The 23,407-nt window shown below is 40.1% G+C and overlaps 1 protein-coding gene across 1 annotated transcript in view; it reads right to left on the bottom strand.

Annotated features, from left to right (window-relative positions):
- Positions 1–721: 721 nt before the first annotated feature.
- Positions 722–23,407, bottom strand: part of Trpc6 (transient receptor potential cation channel subfamily C member 6) — a 120,821-nt gene continuing 98,135 nt past the window's right edge. The window contains exons 6-13 of the mRNA XM_005346789.2: positions 21,857–22,090; positions 19,060–19,324; positions 17,684–17,879; positions 16,082–16,285; positions 14,466–14,540; positions 3,156–3,236; positions 1,682–1,757; positions 722–1,042 (exon numbers count right to left, since the gene is read on the bottom strand). Of these exons, the coding sequence (XP_005346846.1) occupies positions 891–1,042; positions 1,682–1,757; positions 3,156–3,236; positions 14,466–14,540; positions 16,082–16,285; positions 17,684–17,879; positions 19,060–19,324; positions 21,857–22,090 (1,283 nt within the window). The 3' untranslated portion in view covers positions 722–890. The remainder of the gene's footprint in view (positions 1,043–1,681; positions 1,758–3,155; positions 3,237–14,465; positions 14,541–16,081; positions 16,286–17,683; positions 17,880–19,059; positions 19,325–21,856; positions 22,091–23,407) is intronic.

The following is a 23,407-nucleotide window of genomic DNA, read 5'->3' as shown; positions in this document are numbered from 1 at the left end:
ACTGTTGTAATAAAAAAAATTCTTCTTGAATAGTAACTTTGGGTTACACTTTTAAAAGCCATAATAAAGAGCCTCTGCGTGTTCACATTGGCTACGAAAGAAGGCAAGCATGTTGTGTATGCGTACACACAGCTTCACATACATGTTAATAAGTGTGTGCACATGCAGAGAGAGAGAACTGGACCATGTTTCTGGCATTAGCAGAGATAACATGCTTTCATTGTTAAGTATAATGTTTTGAAACAGATGAGGCAGAAAATTAAACACAAGAATAAGCTTATTTTGTTTTGAATTTTAGACATGGTCTCATGTAGCCCGTGGAATCTTACTGTGCAGCCAAGACTGACCTTGAATTCTAAAACTTTTTCTACCTACCAAGTGCTGGTGTGACAGGCGTTTGACACCACACAGGGCTCTAAACTCATTTAGAACAGGCAGTATCCATTATATTAAGTAGTTAAATGCTTGTTACAACACTCTTTAAATAGATTCTTTTCCTCATTATTACAGGGTTGGAAGTCCCCAACAGGGGAAAGAAGATGCTTAAATGGTCAGGAGAGCCACACAAAGAGCAATGTAAACCTGCCCCTGCCATCTGAGACCCATTCCCAGACACTACATGACATTCCCACCAGCACAAGGGTTCCCTCCTCCCCACCCACAAGAAAGCTACCAGGAAACAAGCTCCAAGGAATCAAGCAGACTTCTTAAGAGTCTGTAATCTTTAGCTTCAACAGTGCAATTTAATCACCAAAAAGTTGATATTAGGACTCTAGATGATACAAGTTATCATTTAACATACTGTTTACCATTGCCACTTAAAAAAATAAATCAGAAAATAATATGGCTTCAAGTGGAGAAATAAATATACATTTCCGAGGGGCTTTGTATTATCTGTGGCTTTCCTCCGCTTTTGACTGTAAGGACAATCTCTCCCCAAGTTTCCGAACAAGTTCTGCTAAGTCTTCAGTGTTCTGAGATTTTTCTTCAAGGAGTTCATAACGGAGACTTGAGATGTCCTGCTTGATTTCCTTCAGTTCCCCTGTGAAGAGGGAGAAAGAAAACAAGTCAACCATAACTATGAATCAAGCTAGCAATTCCAAGGTTAGGATAAAGACAGTCTTGACTGTATTCTGAATCTTTTCAAAAGAAATAACTTCCCAATCAGAGTAAGTTTCTATTTCCTCAGGTAGGAAAAGTAATTGCAGCAGAATTTTAATGATCTGGAGAATATTGCAGAGTGGGGGCACTTTCCCAGGAACCTTCCAAGGACCCCATAAAAGTAAGGATATTTTATCTAGTCTGCCATCTGTACACGAAGAGCTTGTTTCCTGGTATTTTGTGGTCTTGATGGCTGTGATGAGGGCTAATATTAAACTAGACAGGATCAAGATTCTCCTTGGGGACTGACTAGCATCATCTGGACTAGTGAGAGAGTAACCTGTCAAAGGTTGGATAAGTGATGTGGGAAGATACCCTGAAGCTGTGGGTAGTAAGGTGGACTGTCCCCTCTTTACTTTGGGAAGCATGTTGTCACAGTGGTGCAAAAAGCTACTAACACAGGAGAGAGCTTGTGCCATGTGGCCTCCTGAGGCTCATCCACCAGGCCATTCTCTCTCACCTCTATGTCAGAACACAGTCCAGCTCACGCGGGAAAGCCTTGGCCTTATGCACAACTCACCTTCATTCACCTCATCGCTCTCCTTATCAATTTGGGCCTGCAATACATATCTTTTAATGAGTCTTTTCATGATTTTCTAGACAAGAAAAGGAGAAATCCATTTCAGCATTATGTTCACGCAAACATTTCATTTGGAATAGGCTTATGGTCTACCTATCCTTAGAAGTGAGGGCTATCAAAACTCTGGTAAGATTTAGCCCACAGGAATATGTATCTCCATATTCTATTGTCCTTATAAAAGCAACTGTCACATTACTTGGACTAATGACCCAAAAGTTAATTCTCAAAAAGAGGAAGACCAGAGAGCAAACATCAAATACTTTGTGTCTCTTTCTGTATTGTTAGAAAGTAGAGCACAAACTTCATGTCAGATAGGTCAAAGATTTGTACAGAACTCTTGGAGGAAGTAAGAAATTAAACAATGTCCAGTTGTTTATGTTCCCACCCTATCAAAAACTGAAGCCACTTTTGATTGTGTGGTGGCTTTAAGAACCACCAGTTTCAATGTAATAAAGTATCTCTGATTCCTTGGTTTGTATATAACTAAAATATATATTAAATGCAGTTTAAGAAATGAAACAATTGTGCAGGAGGTTCTTATATTACTAACCCAAATCTTATCACATAAAGCCTAGATTAAAAGGTAATTAATACTGTCCTGTTAAAGAAATTCACATAAGAATGTAGTTTGCTGTGTAGATGTGTGTGTTTTTAGTAGTGTTACTTACAAAAGCAGAAAACGAAACCATAAATGTCCATCAATGGTAAGTTATTTTAATAAATTATCACTTCTATAAAAGAATACATTATAGGTATATAAGTTGCATAATGAAAACATACAAAATATGTATTATATTATACACTTTACTATTAATTTATTCATGTAATATGACACATATATCAAAGAACATTAGCATATAGGAAATTGTACACATACATATACGTATACAACCAGCAGAAAGAATACTCACAAATAAGCCATCTTTATTTCACAGTGGGAGACTGTGAGCTGAATTGTGCTCTTTAGTTTTATTTTTAAAGATTTATTTTTAATTTTAATCATGTATATGTATGTATATCTGTGGGGCGGTATATGTACAAGAGTGTATTTCAAAAAGAGGAGAGCAAATGCCCTGGACTTGGAGTTACAGGCAGTTGTGAGCTGCAGTAGGGATGATGGGAACTGACTTGGGTCCTCTGTAAGAGCAGTGTATGCTGCTAATAGAGCTATTTCTCTAGCCCCTCTTTCTTGTTTTGGAAGTTTAGCCTTTTAAAGGAACCTAGGCTCTAAGCTATATGATTATCCATATATTCCTCACTGAGTTATAGTTACACCATAACCACATGTTAAGTGGATGCATCCTTCTGATGTTTAAAACACATCCTGATGTTTTATTTTAATTTAACAAAGTCCAGAGCTTGAGAACCTAAACATAGCGAATATCTAGCCTTATACTTTGAAGGTTTTGCTTACCTGATATTGTCTTGGAGGACTACTGAAGCTATTTAAATGGAAGTCTTCTGAGCTCCTGATACTTGACTGTTTGTGTGACAGCTACAAAAGGAATTAGAAACCCTCATTTAATTCTCAGTGTAAGCAATGTGTAAGAGATTTTTAGTCACATGGGTGAGCTAATAGTCTGGTGTATTCAAATGAGCATACCTGAATTATAGAACCATTTATCCTAATTGCTTAGCATTCTGTCTTATAAAGTACAAGAAGTAGTTCTGCAAGGGTGATTAATTACTCTATTGCTAAAAAATTGTATGTGGAGCCTTGCATACTTGGTGGCTCTCATCACATTGTCCCATGTAGCCTTCCAATAGGTAGATTGTGGTGAAAGGGGGACATCAGGGTCCAGACATTAGCAGTCTGTCTGATTGCCACCTGCCCTCGGGTCTCATGAGAACCCCAGAGGACCTGACCAGACAGAATACTTCAGGTGCCATGGAATCTCTAGTTCATCCATTTCAACCTGGGGATCTGGACAGTGCCCTTTCAGGTGTAGTCTTCACTAAAGCTCCCTTGTGGCAGCACTTTCTCAGAGTAAGACAGTGAATTTTGGTGATATGCAATCAGAGCGGAGAGCGACCACATTAGTACACTAAGACACCGCCTGAGAACTCTAGAATGCATTGTTCTAGAAGAAAAGTGATTTTTTACAAATAAACATGAGGGCATGAGCCAAGCAGAATACTTATAAATCTTTATATTGTGGGGATAAACTGTCTTCCAATGGAATAAAACCTCTCCAAGCATCTGCAAAGCCATTCATGGTTTACATCCTCTGGTGACATTTCAGTGCCCGTCAGGGAAGTCCCTTTCTTTAACCTCCATGTAATGATTTTCTCATACCAATATGCTGTGCTCAAACAGCAGAGGAACCCTCATCTAATTTGTGAGCTAGCAGGTTGTGGTGGCACACGCCTGAGGTCCCAAATACTTGGGAGGCTGTGACAGGAAGATCGCTTGAGTCCAGGAGTTCTGGGCTTTAGTGTGCTATTTGGGTGTCCACACTAAGTTCGTCATCAATATGACAAGCTGCTGATATAGGTAGAACAGCCTTTCAAATTTCCTGCTTCGTGGAAAAGTCTGTTGGATACTATGGGCCTATACACTAAAGAAGGATGCCCCAACAGTGCAAAAGAACTTTGGGTGACTGTCCAGGCAGCAAGATGTCTCTGTCATTTCTAGAGTTTTGGAAGTTGCTTACGATGCACTTCCTGTTTACTTAAGTAATATTATATCCTTCTGGAGTCTTTGGTGGAATTAAAAATAAATAGTTATAGTTTTCCTTAATTATGATAAAAGATAAAGTAAATAAAAATATTGTAACTGTAATTCTTGCTTCGATACCTGTTTTGTTATATGTAATTTTACTATGTTAGAGTTAAAACCTTCTTTTTTATTTAAACAGAAAAGGGGAGGTGATGTGGGAGTCCCCTCTGTGTGCTGTGCTTACCAATAATGAATAAAGAAACTGCCTTGGACTGTTGATAGGGCAGAACTTAGGTAGACAGGGAGAACTGGGCTGAAGGCTGGGAGAAAGAAAGGTGGAGTCAGAGAGATGCCATGGAGCTGCCACCAGAGATGTGCAGAAACTTTGCAGGTAGGCCACAGCCTCATGGTGATACACAGATTAATAGAGATGGGTTAAGTTAAGATGTAAGAGTTACCCAATAAGAAGTTAGAGCTAACGGGCCAAGCAATGTTTTAAATAATCCACTTTCTGTGTGGTTATTTTGGTTCTGCAGCCGGGACAAACAAGCTGCTTCCTCTAACACAGGATGTTCCTATTAGTTCCTACCCTGTATAACAAACTCAAATATTTCCAAATCAAACGCATCCTTCTGGAAGGTCAGTGGCAAAACCATTCCTGACGAGAAACCAACTAATAGACTGATGATTTGTGAGCTGGCAGATATTAATTTATGCCAATCCTTTTGTGGCTAGTTCTTCTTTGAGATACCAAGTTTGGGACATGAATATGTTAATTCAGAAAAATAGTATTGTTAATTTTCCAATATATCACAGGCAACTGAACAAACCGTTTTTTTTAATTGAATAAGCCAATGAAATAATGTGCAAGAGAAAATGTATGCAAATGCAAAGAGGCATTGTGACCACTTGGTGGCACAAAATCCTAACGTATCATCTGGTCCCATGGCCCAACCAGCTTCAAGTCTGAAGAGCTGGGACAGCAGCGTGTTTGCCCTTTAACTCGTACAAGGGAATTCGATTGGCAATCTGAAGAACTTTTGAGATTTAGAGATGTGGCCACAATCAAGGCACAGGGACCAAGTGTAAGCTTTGTTCTTACTATTTGTAAATTGTAAATATTCATTCTCTCCAGTTGAGAACAAAGCATGTCCTACTCTTAAAAAAACTTTTATTAAAATATTTTGTGCATTTTTGGAAGATATGATGATCAAATTTATGGGGTTGCACTTACTAGGTAGGTGCTCTACCATGAACTTACATGCTCCAAATTCACTTCTGCATTCTTTTTACTTTTTCTTTTTCATTTCCTGTTTGATATTAACATTTTATCCTACACACTATAGGATCTGCATGAGGAACATTAAATAAGTATTCATTATTAATTTGGAGAATAAAGTAAGCTCCCATCTTTGAAATGCCCTGCCTTCCTGGACATACAGACAATTCTGAAAGTCTGTCTTGTCCTTATAAGGATTAAATTACCAGGACCCAAAGAAATAAGCAGGTGGAGGTGATGTGCTCAAGCCTCCCAGAGCACAGATTTGAGATGGACGGCAGTGTGCGCTGTTGGTAAAGCCCCTGCTTTAGAACTCAGAGGCTATGGACAAGGATTTTGACTGCCACTTGTCTAAGGCTAAAATTTAGACAAAGTACTTCATGTCTCAGAGTTCAGAGACCTATGGTGTAGAATAGAGACAATAATATTTTAAAAGAAAAGGTGTATGGATTTTGCAGCCTGGAATGGTAGGTATCTGTTATTCTTGTAGAAAAGCGTAAGTATCCACTACATGCTCTGGAGCCTACTTATAGATGGTCCTGGTCTAGCGTAAGTATCCACTACATGCTGTGGAGCCTACTTATAGATGGTCCTGGTCTAGTTGATATGCACTGGGGAAACTCTACAAACATTGATGCACCCAAGGCCATGACTAAGTCATTTAAAGAATTATATAATGTGGCTCCCCCATAATGTCTTAAAGTCTTTTCTTTTAGACAAGTTCTTACCACATAGCCCTGGGTGGCCTAGGACTCACTAGGTGAACCAGGTGGGCCTTGAGCAGCAATCCTCCTGCCTCTGCTACCTGAGCATTGGGATTAGAGACATGAGCTACCACACCACGCTTCCCCAGACCTTAACGAATATACACATTTCCAGGACTCTTTGTCATATTTTAATGTATAATGGAAATTACATGGGAATTCTCACAAGATCATATAGAAAGATGTTCCAGCATTTTATCTGCTTGCTTGTTTGGATAATTTATTTTTAAGTAGCTTCTGCCCTAAATAGTGGCTAAAACCACAATTCCTCAATTCCTGGATGTATAACCAGTTAATACACACACACACACACACACACACACACACACACACACACACACACTGAGTCTGGGGCAAAGTAAACTACCCAAAGGCATAAAGACTTCTGTGATCTGTGATATCAACAGCCTCCCAGTGACCTGTGCTGAAACAGGAACAGAGTAGGCATTCAAGACACCATTCTGCATCAGCAGTGTTTAAGTGTGTAATGGTAATGACAGAGGCTGGTTTTCAGTTACACTCTTCTGCACTGTGTGTCCGAAAAGCTAACACTAGCCTCCATCAAAGCCAGAAAGTATTTGAAATAAAGGATGTGATAGAAGATGAGAAGGCCTGCTCAGTTAGCATTGAAAAGAACTTTTACTTGGCTTGCCCTGTTGATTTTATGAGGTGCCTGGAATAAATAAGAAGACAGTGTTTCCATAGTTAATTAAATACTGTGACCTTCCAACAGTCAGAAGAGGCCTGGATGAAGCAAAGACTGCTGTCTTGGAGGCTGACTTTATAAAACAGTCTGAGCCAAGCTCAGATTGACTAAAGCATGGAAGTTTGAATCTGTACCTATAGGAGAAGAGCATGTTCCCACAGGAACATCCTTCAACAACACTGGGAAAAGGTTATTTTCAGTATAAATGGCTAATTTAAAATTATTTTTCTCAAATAAAATAATTTGAAACTAGAAGCTTACATGATAAGGATAATGGATTTTTGTGTTGATTTGAGCATCTGGGATTCAAGTGTCAAAAACAGCATGGAATTTTGAGATCTATCCATAATTACATGTTTGAGCATGTCACACACAACATCATAGAACTGAAAGTGGGAAGTAGCCTTGAACACATTGGCACAGGAGACCACTTTCTGAATATAACACTAATAGCACAGACACTGAGATTGACAATAGAACCTCCTGAAACTGAGAAGCTTCTGTAAGGCAAAGATCACATAACAAGACAAAATGACAGCCTACAGAATGAGAAAAAATCTTCACCAACCACACATCTGACAGAGGGCTGAACTCCAAAATATACAAAGAAATCAAGAAAGTAGATATCAAAATACCAAACAATCCAATTAAAAAATGGGGTACAGATCTAAACAGAGAATTTCCAACAGAAGAGTCTCAAATGGCTGGAAGGCACTTAAGGAATTGCTCAACATTCTTAGGCATCAGGGAAATACAAATCAAAACAACTCTGAGATACCATCTTACACCTGTCAGAATGGTTAAGATCAAAAACACTAATGAAAGCTTATGCTGGAGAGGATTGGAGTAAAAGGAACACTCCTCCATTGTTTGTGGGAGTGCAAATTTATACAGCCACTTTGGAAATCAGTATTGCAGTTTCTCAGAAAATTGAGAACCAATCTACTCAAAGGAAGCACACTCGTACCACGAGGACATTTGCACAACTATGTTCATAGCAACATTATTCATAATAGCCAGAACCTGGAACCAACCCTTCAACCAAAGAATAGATAAAGAAAATGTGGTACGTTTACAGACTGGAGTAGACTCAGCAGCAAAAAACAACATCTTGAAATCTGGAGGCAAATGGATGGAACTAGAAAAAAAACCCACCTTGAATGAACCAGAAAGACAAACACAGTATGTACTCCTTCACAAGTGGATACTAGACATTAAACAAAGGATAGCCAGCCTACAGTCGACAACCCCAGAGAGGCCAGCAAACAAGGAGGATCCTAAGAAAGACATACATGGATCCCCCTGGGAAGAGGAAATAGACAGATCTCCCAAGTAAATGGAGAGTGTTGGGGGAGAGGGAGGGTGGCAGTAGAGTGGGGAGGAGAATAGTGGAGGGGGGAGGAGAACATGAGGAACTGGGAAGGTCAAGTTGAGGGAGGGACAGAGAGGGAGAACAAGGATGGAGATGTCTTGATACTTGATAGAGGGTGTCATTGTGGGGTTAGCAAGGAACCAGGAACTAGGGAAATTCCCAAGAATCCACAAGGATGACCACAATCATGAATCTAAGCAATAGTGGACATGGTGCCTTCATTGCCCTCCTGTAAGCAGATTGATGACTACCTTAATTGTCAACATAGAACTTTAATCCAGTGACTGATGGAAGCCAAAGCAGAAATCCATGGTTAAGCACTGGAATGAGCTCTGGGAACCCAGTCATAGAGAGGGAGGAGCAGTAATATGAGTAAAGGGGTCCACACCATTGATGTGGGAGTGACTTCTTATTAATAAAGAAACTGCCTAGGCCCCTTGATAGGCCAACCCTTAGGTGGGTGGAGTAAACAGAGCAGAATGCTGGGAGAAAGAAGCTGAGTCAAGGAGTCGCCATGATTCTCCCACTCCAGACAGATGCAGGTTAAGATCTTTCCTGGTAAGCCAGCTCGTGGGCTACACAGATTAATATAAATGGGTTAGATTAATATGTAAGAGCTAGCCAATAGGAAACTGAAACTAATGGGTCAGGCAATGTTTAAAAGAATACAGTTTCCGTGTAATTATTTCGGGTAAAGCTAGCCATGTGCGGGCGGCTGGGTGCTAGGGATGCAGTCCTGCCACCCCTATTTCAACACACCATGATGGGGATATCGACGAGACAGCTGACCCAAGCTAGTGGGAACTCACTGACTCTGGACTGACACATGGGGAGCCTGCATGGGACCAAGCTAGGTCCTCTGAATGTGGAGGGCCTTGGCTCTGCCTCAAGTGATGTGACAGACTTTATTGACTCCCCATGGAAGGTCTCACCCTCTCTGAGAAGTGGATGTGGGGGATGGGGGGAGTGGGGGAGGGAAATGAAGGGGAACTGGGATTAGCATGTAAAATTAAAAAGACAATGTGGAGAGTCCATAGGTCTACCATGGCTGGGATCTTTGCTGAAGTCTGCATTGTCACCAAAGGTCACATAGAGGCCCAAGGTTAGGGCCACAATCATTCCCACCTGAGTGACCAGTCTCTTCTCTCCACCAAGAGCCAAGATGTCTTCCCTGCCCAAGCTGCTGCAGAGGACCATGTCTGGGTTTGTGGCACAGCTACAGATGGGGTTTGTGTGGATGTCTATGGCCTGAGTCACCTTCGGAGATCCTAGGAACCATGAGAGATGAAATCAGAGGACCATGCTGAGCCTACCACATCCTTCGCTGGCCCTCGGAAAGCTGGCCTTGCCTCTACTGGACACTACATCAAGAGAGTTGACCCCTGCAAGCTAGAGAGATTGCCCCCATCCCTCACCATGGCTAGAGTGAACTCACCCTGAGGGCACACATGAAGGGGAGCTAACTCCACCCACTCGTCCAAAGTGGGTGACCCCAGGGGCCTGAGTTGACCGGCTACTAGCCAGGCCCACAGCCACGCCCTGGGTTAACCCACCCTAGCATCTACTCCATCTAGGATCTGCTGGAGCTGGTGAAGAGACTGGCCCTGTGGAAGGATACCCACAAGATCTCCAAGACTAGTAGCAGCCACAGGATATCCCAGAAGAATTCCTGTTAGGATTCAGTGATGGTGGTGTACCAGAAACCAGAGGCCTTGAACCAGACCAGTGACTCACTGCAATGAGCACTTGCCAGGAAAACTTACGGGACAGAGAGGTACACTATACGGCACACTGAGGCCTCCAATGCCCCGGGGATGAATGAAGAGGTGATGGAGAAGCAGGAAAGAAGGAGAAGTAAACAGATTTTTCTGTTGTGGATTTTGTTTTGTTTTTGTTGTGGGTTTTTTGTCTGTTTGTTTTGGTTTTGGAGTTTTTTTGCTTTTGTTTGCTTGATTGCTTACTTTGATTTGTTTCCTTATGTGGGCGGCATAGCAGGGATGAGGGGAGGACAGGGGTGGGGACCAGGAGGTGAACAGAATTGGGGTGCATGATGTGAAACTCCCAAAGAGTCAATAAAGAAGTTATTAAGGAAAAATATTATAGTCAAACTTTAAAAACATAATAAAATAAAGCCAACAATGGACTTTACTATGACCCTTGTACATGTGTGTCATGTGCTCTGCTCATGTGTCCTTCATTGCCCTCTCTCACTCTCCCTCCAAACGCTGCTCCCTCGACATAGGGGGTGTGTAGACGTAAGTCACAAACGATGCCACAGCAGTTTGGAATTATAATTAACAGGGTAGTATTTATTTAAAGGGGAAAAAAAACTTACAGATCACCGTCAGCCCTCTGTACGACCAGGAAGGGAGTCTAGCCGCCAGTCGAGCAGGAAGTGAAGAGAGGGGAAGTGATGTGGGAGTGTCATATATCAATCTGTTGATTTCATTGGTTAAGTAATAAACAAACTGCTTGGGCTCATAGCTTAGAACATAGGTGGGTGGAGTAAACAGAACAGAATGCTGGGAGGAAGAGGAAGTGAGCTCAGACTCCACAGCTCTGCTCTCGGGAGCAGATGCCTCAGAGAGACGCCATGCTCCCCGCTCCTGGGAAGATACACTCCCGGTAAGACCGGTGCTCACTAAGACCGGTGCTCACAGATTATTAGAGATGGGTTGATCGGGATATCAGAATTAGCCAGTAAGGGCTAGAGCTAAAGGGCCAAGCGGTGATTAAATGAACACAGTGTCCGTGTAATTATTTCGGGTAAAGCTAGCCGGAGGCGGCCGGGGTGCGGCTGGGGTGTTGGGGACTCAGCCCCGCCGCTTCATATTTCTACAGGGGTGGCTGGCCTGGGAAACAAGGGAAGGCACGAAGATTGTCTAGAAGAGGCAGCCAGCCCAATGGAGTTCAGCCCAATCCCAGTGTCTAGACTTTATGGGGTAGGGTGTCACTGTAGGAACAGAAGCACCTAGGAACTAAAGAACACAGTCATAGCAAGGAAGTGAAAAGATCTCAAAGGTTCGACAGCTAGAAGCTGCCAGATTACCACAAAATGATCAGACGTTGTCTTGAGGAAAGATATGAATGCCACATAGCTTCCGTAGTGTACCATCTTGTGAAACGGCCTTCCTGCTGCTAAATCGACATAGAATCAACATCTGACCCCGAATTTCACAACTGGATCAACTGAGACACAGCCTGTGCTGCCTAGACATTCACACCCCTTTCCTGGGCCAGGGATTGGTTACCGTGCCACGACCAGAAGGATTTCACCAAGAGAAAGGAATGAGAGGAAGGCCCTAGTGCAGAGGAGCAAACATCCTTCCCACCACAGCCTTACTAAGTATATTATTCCATTTCTTCCAGTCTTCCCTTGAGACTGTGGTAACTGTAAGGAATGAACCTGAGACCCTCATGCAATTTGTGCAAATTCTTAGCTGGAGTGATATGGAATATCAATATAATAGTGATGTGTGTGTGTGTGTGTGTGTGTGTGTGTGTACCGCCAAGCATACCCAATGTTGGAGCCATTTCTAAATTAATGCATGGTGGCTTCCAAATGGCATGATTTTCTATTATCATTGCTGTTTTCCACTTGCTAATTTGGTTATTTCCAATTATTTTTTCCAGATACACCCGTTTACATTATTCATCTGGACTCCTTTCATTTTCTGTTTGTACCCTTTCTCTAGGACTTTTAGATCTAGTTCAACTTCTGTTTCCCTGTGTGACTGTAACGGTGCTTGTGTTTGTTCTCTCCACTCTTGCAATGATAACTGAAAATTTTAAGCACCTACTGTATTGCACTCTGCCTCAGATAATGTCATAAGCACGTTATCTGCGCTGATTTGATGTTCCGAATGCCTGTGTGATAGTAGTGTGTTTAATGCCTACATTCTACAAACAAGGAAGGCGCCATCAAGGTAATGTTCCTAAGTATAACTCCTACTGTCTTTCCTTATGATGAGGAAATCCCTTATACAGTATTCAAATATGCTCTGTGTCTTCAAAGTGTTCTTGTCCTAACATCACTATAGGCTGAGAAGGAGGAGCTTCTGCTGCAAACAGATAGTGAACACTATCTCTGCCACAGTCTTTCTTGTTACTCTGTAATTCCTTAAAATGTAAGCGTGCATGCACACGCACACTGAACTATATCAGTCTGAAGAAAAACAAGTTGGAGAACAATCATAGCTGAAGATCATTCTGTGTGAGGTTTTCCACTTGCCCCCAAACCAACACAGCAGCTTCAGCAGAGAGAAGAGGGACCTTGTAGCTCTCTTGAAGACATTATTGATTTCACTTCAATGTCTCCCAAACTGTACCATTTTGAAATGTCTGGTGTCTCGATGGCAATGGGAAGAGCAGTTTGAACAGTGAGACTCTCCCAGTTGCTCACAATCTTAAGGGCTGACTGCTGTGGGGACTGCAGGTTATTTCCCTGCTGCTTCCAGTATCTCACTCCATCCCCCATTGCTGCAGGTAAAGCCCCACGTTGCACCAGGCCACACGGGTTCCTGGGTGTGTCACACATCCACACCTCCTTTCACCCCCACCCTTCCTGCCCAGATCCTTCCCATGGAAACTCATCCTGATGAAGTTGCTAATCAGAATAGAGTTTCTAGCCTATGTCTTCTTCTTCCAGATTGTCCACCAGGTTCTGGTTTAAAGTGGGAAGTGGTTGGCAGACTTGTGGCTGATATGGTAAGAGAGAAAGCTGGGAGGCTGGGAGTCATGGTCACATAGACATTGAGTATACATGCATTCTGCTATGGGACATAAACTACTCAGTTAAAAACAGAACGCACTGGCCTCCTCTTGGCCTTTGCTTTCCTTGGAGTGACCACACAATGCATTTCCGGCCAACCAGAATAATGAAAATCATTCTGGAGGTGCTTCTGGGATGTGGCTAGCCAGCCATGCTTCTTTGGGCATTCCCCCTTCCACACTTTAACAGGGAATGTAACGACAGCAGGTAAAGCTGTCATCTGGTGTCTATGATAGGAAAACTCCAAGAGCATTCCAGTCACTCACCCTTAACAAGCACCACATACTGTCTCATTGGGGCAGGTTAAATGAGAGGAGAAACACGAAAACAATTGCCTTGCTTTGCCCATTGTGATTTGGATTTTTTATTATGTGCAGCTGAACCTAGTTCCTTCCTGACAAATTTCTCTCCTTATTTGTACTGTCAAGTTTCTGTTTGGTGTCTGTTGAAACCCTGTGACTAATAACTGACAGGGAAGGGAGTAACTATCTTATCACTGAGGATTTGGTGTCTCCAATTAGGAGACTGCTGCATTTCAAGATACCTTTCTCATTACAAACTGTACTGGCCACAATATCTGTTGAATCCTCATGCTACCTTTGCAAACAATTTCTTGTTGCATGACAGAGGCCGCTGGTTTGCACTCTGCACCTGAGCTTCAGCACAGTTAACATACCTTCAGGCCCCATGCCTTCTCCCCTTCACTAGTCTTGTACCTCACTACCCATCAAATTCATGTGAACACAGTTCTTACATGTGCACTACTTTCCTTTTACAAACAAATATAGGCACACACTCAATTATAGTCTTTGAAAGTTGTTAAAATAGTTGTTAATAGCATTAATGTGTCTGCTACCTATTTCTTTTATACTTTTTAAAATGTGCCTTGTTTTGCTTGCCTGCATGTCTATGCATATCCACTGACTGTGGAGGCCAGAAGAGGGCATCAGATTCCCTGGCATTACAGAAGGTTGTGAGCCACCACTGGGTGTTGGGAATTGAACCTGGGTCCTCCAGAAGAGCAGACTTGTGCTCTTAACCACTGAGCCACCTCTTTAACCCCTGATACTCATCCCATAATGTTGTTTTCAGACGCTGGTCTTTTTCCCTGACAAGATAACACCGATCCTGGGCAACCTAAGTGTGGTTTTCTGTTTTCAAGTATTATCTTACCTGATTTTTGTCAAGTGAAAATTTTGAAAGGTCTTCATGACTTCCCAAAATTCCAAACTTCTTTTCTTCATTTCTCTTTTAAAGATAGATAAGAAAATGAGTCCAGTAGCATGGCCATTTCTGACTCTTCATTCCATGTGCCAAAGCTACCTGCTCTAATTCCTCAGCATGTTTTAATGAGAGAAACAAACTTTTTGAGTCTTCCTTTTGCCAAGTTCTTGGACATTTATGCAAACACTAAATTTTCTCAGGTTATAATTCTAATCAAACTTGACAACTGTACATTTAATTACACTGAGTAATGTAAATTGTCTTCCACTTAACCCACTGATTCACATAAATCAGCCATCTGGAGGAAGGCCATAGATGCTGCTTCCCCCAAACTTCTATGCGCAATCATTTAGAGATTTCAAAGGATTTTTAATATTTATTTTATTCAATCTTTGCAACATGGATGGAGTTTTGACTCCTGTTGCTGGCAAGGAAACTAGCCATGAAGCTTGGCCCTGACTTAGCACCCTACACTATTGTGCCAATGGCAGCAGTCATTGGAACACACTTTCCTTCCATCTAATGGCAGGACAGAAGGAAACTTCAAACCATTCGGCCCAATGGCCCACCAGTCTAGAAACAACTCTGAGTTTCTAATATCAGACATTAGTAGTTTACTGATTGACTACAATTCCATCTGCTCTGCTGCCTAGATCTTATCATTATGAATTTGTTCTTTCATAAAATCAAGTTTGAGCTATTTATAACTTTTGCTCATTGCCTTTCTTCTCATTTTTGAAGAGACAAAAGTGGTCCGTAATCTCTAACCAAAAGTGAATGTTCTAAAAAGATTCTTGTGCCTTTCAAATTCCCTTTAAGAAGAAACTGACAGCACCATTAATTATTCAAAGACACTTTTTGCATACCTGTCAGCATCCTGATCCACCTCTGCTGAAAGTGGCTAGAATACCTCTCCTCCTAGGTTGATGCACTGGAAAAGCCTGTACAGGGAATGCCTGTCTCCAAGGCTATGCATATACAGCGTGGTTTATGTGTCTGAATGATGTCTGAACATACTGAAAGTCTTCCACCCTATTGGCTGGGCACTAGTCCTCATCTGTGCTTTCTTGAGATTGCCTTGCCTACTGAGATTATTATTTCCGATCTGTAATCGTGGACTTCCTTCCTCAGGCCCCTTGCTGCAGACACTGGCCTCCCATGTTGTGTGGGAGCAATCATCCTGAACATTGTGGTGCAAATATTATGTCGGACAGCCAGGTTTCTACCAGCTGCTGATAACTGTTGACATTTCACTAACAGAGAAGTGAGAAACTTGGTGCACTGGAAGCACAAGAAGGTCCCAAATGCTCTCACTTTCACTGTCTACACCTGACAATGCATCAATTTAGTTACATTTCATTTCTCTTATACTCTTTTAGGTAGGAAATGTCCAGTATGCCTTTTTTAAACAGTCACCAGACCAAGGACCACCATATATGGAGTTACTAGGAATAAGAATGGAGGAACATGGTTTATCCATGGAAAACTCTTTAAAAGGCTTTGACTCTGTAGTTACTATGATAAGAAGAATTATGACCATAGTGATAAATCATCAAGATAATCACCTTGTTCATCTCTGCATCTTCTTGGAAGCCTTTCTTATGACCCTGGACCAGGTCAGACATCCATTTCTTAAATTTCAAGAGGAGATAGAGCAAGGACTTTGGACTTGGCACAAGATTGAAGGGGACAGGAAGTGTTCTTCCCTCCTCAAAGTAGGAAAACCACAGTTTGGCCCTTGCAAACTTCCACTCCACATCAGCATCATCCTGTACAGATAGACACAGCTGTTCAGCACGGAAACAGAATTATTGGGTTCTTATAACTTTGTGGCTAGATTGAAGAGGCAATGGCTACAAATAGCCTGACTCCCAACTGAAGGCTTCACAGAACACTGAATCCACACAGTCTTTCTGAAGTCTGCTTCAGATTTTACTAGGTTTCCTGGACTACTGGTCTCAAATTCACATGTGTTTCTAAACACTAAACAATGTATATATCAAGTGTGCTTTCTAAAACACCGTAAAATATATTCTTCATTCAATAACTCGTTCATCCAGGAATCAAAACTTCTGGAATATAAACTTACACAGTCATTACCAATCTGAGAAAGGATTAATTCTGAATGTAACTCAAAAAAAGATTTGAGCATTATATTATTTGTAAACAATATTTTTTCCTTTTTTGTTGTTATTTTAAAATTGATTTTTACAATATAGTCCAAGCTCATCTGAAACTCATGTTGATCCATCTGCCTCAGCCTCTCAAATGTTGGTATTACAGGGTTAGGCTATCACACCTTGCTGATAGCAATAATTGTTGACTAAAAAATTAATTCATCACTAGGTACAATGGCACATAAACTCGGAAGGTGGAGGTTGAGAGATCAGGAGCTCAAGGCCATCCTCTGCTATGTAGCAAGTTCTAGGCTAACTTGAACTACATGAGATGCTATTTTTTTAAAAAAAAAGTAAAACAACAAAACATCACAAAAAATAAAAATTCATCTTGATAGAGTAGTTCAGATTTTACCAAACAGTAATAAATCAGACCATTCTGTCCCTCACACTCTGTTGATTCAGCATAGCTCATCGATATTGTGTTTAAAAGTAAAGCTAGGCTTCTCTACATTCCTAGACCAACACGACTTCTCTGTGACCAACATGGATCATGCAATCATAGAAAGTGGAGAAATGACAAAGCAGGGAGAGTGTGTTTCATTCCATTGATTAGCTGATCCTTACTGCTTGGTCAGAAGCAACACACTAACACCCCTTTATACAAGAAGTCTGGATTGTTTGTCTGGGGGCTTCACCCCAGCTCCTGGAATAAGCCCTCCCCAGGGAGGGTCAAGAAAGCACGCCCAATGGTAACCCTCCCCTAGGGGTGGTCAAGACTACTCCCACAGGCTATTTAAACTGTCCCCCAGAGAATGTACACATGGTCTCCAGGTTTTGTGTGGTCTCCCCTTGTCGCTCTCTTCCTCTCTATATGCTTTCCCAAGGCTACCCAGGATCATCTCATTAAATATGGACGTCCTTTAATTTGGTTTAATTTGGTCTGATTGGAATTATTTGCGTCGGCAAAGAGGCTTGTCTTAAGAAATACCTAATGCTTAAAATATGTGAAATGTGAGCGTGGGCTATAAGAATGTATAGATTTCATACCTCGATTTCTTGGAATGAGCTGTTGATCATTGCAATTAACATATTTAGCAAAACAATAACCATCGTGACATTATAGACACCATACAGAACATAGCCAATGTTTTCAATGAACTTGTGATTGTAGTTGATGACCACCGACTTTACTTCAGAAAGCCCAAAAATCGCCCAGAACAATGTCTTAAAACTTTCCTCAACTCTAGGGGGAAAATAACAGAAAGAAGAATATGAGAAAAGATATGAATACATAGTAATAGCATCATCATAAATCTGAGTGGTTCCAATATCCTTGTAAACTATTAGATACTCATGAAAAAAATATTTGCTTGTCTGGACTTTCAATTTTCTTTCTGCAAAATGGGCAACATGGCAGTTCTAGGTTCTTTGCTAAGATGTGATATTGTGCAGATGATGCACGTAGCTGACAGCTAGCATTGAATAGACACTCATTAAAGGCTGTGGGGTAAGTTCATAACTATGGATGTTGAAAGTTAAATGATTGGTGGGTTTGGCAATGGAATAGTTAAATTAATTACTTAATAAAAAATTCTACTTGTTAGAGTCATTTTAGTTTCTGGTTCATCTGTACTTCTATCACACAGAATGAATAGAAAATAATGATATATATGAGGAAACATGACAATATAAATGTAGACATGGCACCAAAATTCTTGGCATGCCCTAGGAAGAATTGTGATGCTGTAAGCATAATCATTTGTCCAGAGTTAAGCCCATATGTTTAACCTAGGTGGTTTAATTTTCTTTTGAAAAAATACACTCTAGAAGAATATGAAAAACAGTAGGTTTCTTTTCAGATGCCATTTGTCATGTGACATAGATGCTCTAAAATTTAAGACACCTATTCCATCAAAGTTTATTCAACCTGTATTGTGTATAGTGAATGCAAGTCATAATCTTGTCGCCATTGCTACTTACAATCTGGTCAATGATAAGCTCTGGGAAACTGAACTAGGAGAACAGCTGTCCTTACCCAGTGCCCCAGAAGCCCAGAAGGCACAGGATGTAGGACAGTGGATGCTACTTAGTAAACAGTGTCAGCCCTTATACAACATCCAGAACATGAGTTAGCTTTTGTGGGTTTTAGTTTCTTCTTTTTGTGCACTGTCGAAAATAATGGTATGTATAGGAGAAATCTATCATATAATATGATTCTAAAAATGTTTTTTATCATTGTTTTATATTAGGAAGATTTCTATATGTTGGTCTTCTTATAAGTCACACTAAAACCTCCCTATCTTGCTGAAATAGACTTAGAGGGGGTGTCTGCATCAAAGTATGAACCAATGAACATGGGTGCTATTGAACACATCTCCATTTGATGTGCAAATTCTATCATCAGAATACCTAGGACCACATACGTTGTGAAGGCTTCATTCTGTTTCGCGCCAATGTAGTAGGAGTAGAGGTTGAACATTCCAATCATAAAGGCTACAAACACCATGATGAATATGACCATGAATTTGAAGATATCTTTTACTGTTCTTCCAAGTGAAATCTGCAGGGGTCCAAAGCTTTCATTTGCTGGTAAAATGTAAGCTATTCTGGAGAAACTTAAAACCACAGCAATTGCATAGAGACCTTCAGAGATGATTTGGGGATCAGACGGGTCCCACTTTATCCTGGCTAGAAAAAAAAATCAGAGACAAGGATTACAGCAATCCCTATGAGTTTCTCATTTAGATGAATTATTTTCTGAGAATAATAAATATATAATCAAGTGAAAGTCTTCATTCTGAAGACCTTCTCAAGTGTCTGCCATATCTTCTGACTTGATTGAATTCTATCCCTATTGATAGCTATATATCTTCAACTGAAAGAATCTATACAAATAACTCCTCTAAGATTTATTCTTCTCTCTCTAACAACGAGACAGTACTGATACCATGGCTCTCATCAGCCCTTCAAAATTTAAAAAATTAATATATGAACAGTGCTTTAAAACATCTGGCACTTATTAAATTATAGCATTTATGATTCCAGCTTGAACTAAAATAATGTCATTTGATGGTAATATACTTCTTATTTAAACTTACCAGAAATACTTTTTATTGGTCAATAAAACAAGTCTATTTTTACCACAATTTTTTCTATAAATCATTAATAATTTCTTCTGGCAATATTACATTAAACAATCAAAAACCACTTAAGAAATCATTATGAAGAAAATGCAAAATAGCGTATAGAAAGGAGGAAATATGATTATAAATTTGCATTTGGTTATTTTCAGAGAGTGGAATTAGGAAAGGATAACACAAAACTTATTAGTATGGTTTCTTTTATAGCATTTTGAGTATTACCTATAAATAGATATCTTTGAGTATACTTTGAAACTTTTAAACATTAGGATTGAAATAAATACAAAAGTAGATAACGAGGAGACTTTAGTGATATAGACAGTAAGCCTCCAACGATGCCAGTTGAATATTAATAGATTTACTTCCCTAAGTCAAGTTCCTATGGGCGGGATGATTTTTTTTTTGGGCAAATATTGAAACTTATTTCCTTTTATTAGTCAGTTTTCCACTGGGGAAAGAAGTACCTCCCCTGGCTTATTAATCTGAAATGGTAACCATGTCTACTTTGATCAAGGGGTTGGCATCGCCTTCTTTTCCTTGGGACCTCTCTCCCCACAGAGGCACCACTTACAGCCACCACTATGTCATCCCTCTCTACTCCAAATTCATTTGTTTGCTTTATCTCTCAACTCTTTCAGTGTTTGAGACACTGAAAAAAATCCTTCAAAAAAAAAGACTTCAAAAATTCTTTTACTTTGACATAGTTCATATGTCTTAAAAGTAAAAACTTCCAAATATAAACTTTTAAAACTCGTGTTCAATGTCACATATGGTGACATGACATACTGATTAAATTAATATAATTAACATATTGATCACCTCACATACTGTTTCTGTGTGGTAAGAACATTTAAAAGTTATTGTCTCAGAAATTTTCCATGTACACTGTGGTTAACTACAGCCACCATATTGTATGTCAGAAACCAGCATTCATGGCTTATATCTAACTACAGCATTTTCTCCTCTTTGACACACACGTCTCCATTCCTGCCAACCACCATCATGCCCTACTCCTATGAGACATGTGTAAGAGAGATCATGAGAATTTTTTCCATGCCAGTCTTGTTTCATGTAGCATGATGTTCATCATGGTTTTGCAATAATCATCTCCTTTCTTGTTTAAGGTCAAGTATCTTTCCATTATGCGTAGGTAGACATTTCTCTATTTCAACATTTCACAGTTGTTGAAAATGTTCAATAAACAAGTATCTGATGAACTCCTGCCATCAAACATTCTGTCAAATGCTCAGATAAAGTCTACATTAAGAAGCCATATTTGATCCACTGTCACTACAGAGAGCTGCTCTTACAGAAGCACCACTAACAGAGCTTGTTCAGGTCCGTGGACCTGAACTCAAGCACCACATGAGTCTTAAAAGTGAACGAATCAACAGGTTACTGAAGTGGATGGGGGTGCACAATATGATATCTGCTTTCTTACACCACCAGACAGAAGTGCAAACAAAATAGGAGATTTTACTGGAGACGTTGCAAGAAAGGGAATTCTTTTATAATATGGAAGGCACGGTGGCTAGAGTACAGACATCCTATACTGGCATTTCTCTGGATCACTGTCTCATGTGAACCCTCTTATTAGAGAGAGAAAACTGGAGAAAAGGTTCAGCATTAAAGAGTTCTTGATGCTCTTGAATTTTTCCCAGCACCCATGTTGAATTGCTCACAATTACCTGTAGCTCCAGCTTCAATGAACCTAACAACTTCTTGGCTCTTTGGGCACTCGGTCTTATGTGGGAAACACAGAAAAAACTCATTTAAAAAAGAAAACAGAAAAATACACAATTATAAGATATGATACAGGAATTCTCAGTGGATTTGGTAACTAAATGGCTGTTCCAAGAAGTATTGATAGATGGTTCTTGTGGTTAATAAAGAATTCCAAGCAGAAGATAAATCAAATGCAGAGGTAAAAAGCACAGTTCTTCAGATAATGATGTCATCTTCAAATACAGATGCCATCAATAAACAATTTTGGATGAACTGGAAAAAATGACTACTACTTATTTCTCCTTCACAAGACAACACTTTATCTTCAGTAGTTTACACAGTAACATACACTCACCCAGATTGTAGTACTTGACGTTGTCTCCCAGTGGAACTGTTGTCAAGTCCTTCAAAGTGTCATTTGCATCAATGATACTCTGAGCTTTGGATGCATGCCAGAATGCCATAAATCTTGCAATGAATGATGCTGCAAAGATTGCCAGCATCCCAAAATCAAGCATATTCCATAACTCAAATAAGTACTCTTTGGGGCCTTGAGTCCAGATCTCTTTACATTCAGCCCATATCATGCCTGCGTGAGTAAAGGATTAACATATCAGCTCGATTTCCTGCTTTAGCTCTTCTGTGAAGAAAAGCAAACGGAAAGATCTCACCTGATAGTCCCAACTCCAACTCCGTAAATAATTCCCTTGCCTTCCTCTCCAGCCACCATCTCTCCACCCTCAGAAACCCAGTCGAACAATATTACCAATGAACCTGAAAGCACTCAAGCAAAACTGATAAGAATCTCAAACAAAAAACACCACAGTGATCTTTTATTTCTAGTCATGGAAAAATAATTAATATGTTCACTGTAATATCCCAAATACAACATACCCACACACTCCAAATGGAAGGGTTCACATTTTCACAATGGAATTATGCAGACATTTGTTATGATATCTTGTAAGTTATTATACAGATCATGGGAACTACCTGCCGGCATCCAACTACAGAACCTTTCTTATTTTTTTCTTTCATTTTTTTTGTTTTTAGTTTTTTGAGACAGGATTTCTCTGTGTAACAGCCCTAGATGTCCTGGAACTAGCTCTTGTAGAGCAGGCTGGCCTCAAACTCACAGAGATCTGCTTGTCTCTGCCTCCCGAGTGCTGGGATTATAGGCGTGCACCACCACTATCTGGCAAATTACAGAACCTTTCTTGACCATTAACATTGGTACCGTCTTCTGAAAACCACTCACAAGAAAATGTTCTTTAATAAAAGATCATACTTTCAGCGTAAATATTGTATGTTAAGTCTTTCCACATGTATCTTGAGGAACCAGAACACATACCATAAGGTTAAATTAAAAGGTTTAAATGGCATGCAGTCTGTGAACAAATTTAAAATGAGCATCTTGAAAGAGTAGAGGAAATTACAGTAGCTAATTGTATCACTGCACTAACAGTGGATGACTTTATTGATAAAATTATTAATAATATTTTATGTTTTTCTGAAACCTTACTGCAGCATTTAGGAGCATTGATTGTGAGATTTTTCTGCAATAATTGGCATTGGCAAAGTGTTTAAACTTTTTAGAATGTAGTTTGCAAAATGAGAACGCAACATGTGCTTACTTTACAAGACTGCAATGTGCAAATAAAATAATATGTGAAAAATGTGTGCAGTGCTGGTGTTCGTGAAGAAACAACGGCAAGAACTCTGAGCACTTGCTTCTTTGATTTATCAATAATATTCACATGTACTCTTTCTTAACTTGAAAGTTATTACTTGATTAAAAAGAAACTAAAATGCTGTCCTTTCTGAAACCCATCTCTTCCTGGAGCCCCATGTGGAAATACAATTCACCCACTGATTCAACTCTTTGCTCATAAAGAAATTTCTACCC

The sequence above is a fragment of the Microtus ochrogaster genome, chromosome 5 (genome assembly GCF_000317375.1).
Source record: "Microtus ochrogaster isolate Prairie Vole_2 chromosome 5, MicOch1.0, whole genome shotgun sequence".
In the NCBI taxonomy this organism is placed as follows: Eukaryota; Metazoa; Chordata; class Mammalia; order Rodentia; family Cricetidae; genus Microtus; species Microtus ochrogaster.
The sequence above is the reverse complement of the archived record's forward strand: the minus strand, read 5'-3'. Positions and strand labels throughout refer to the sequence as shown.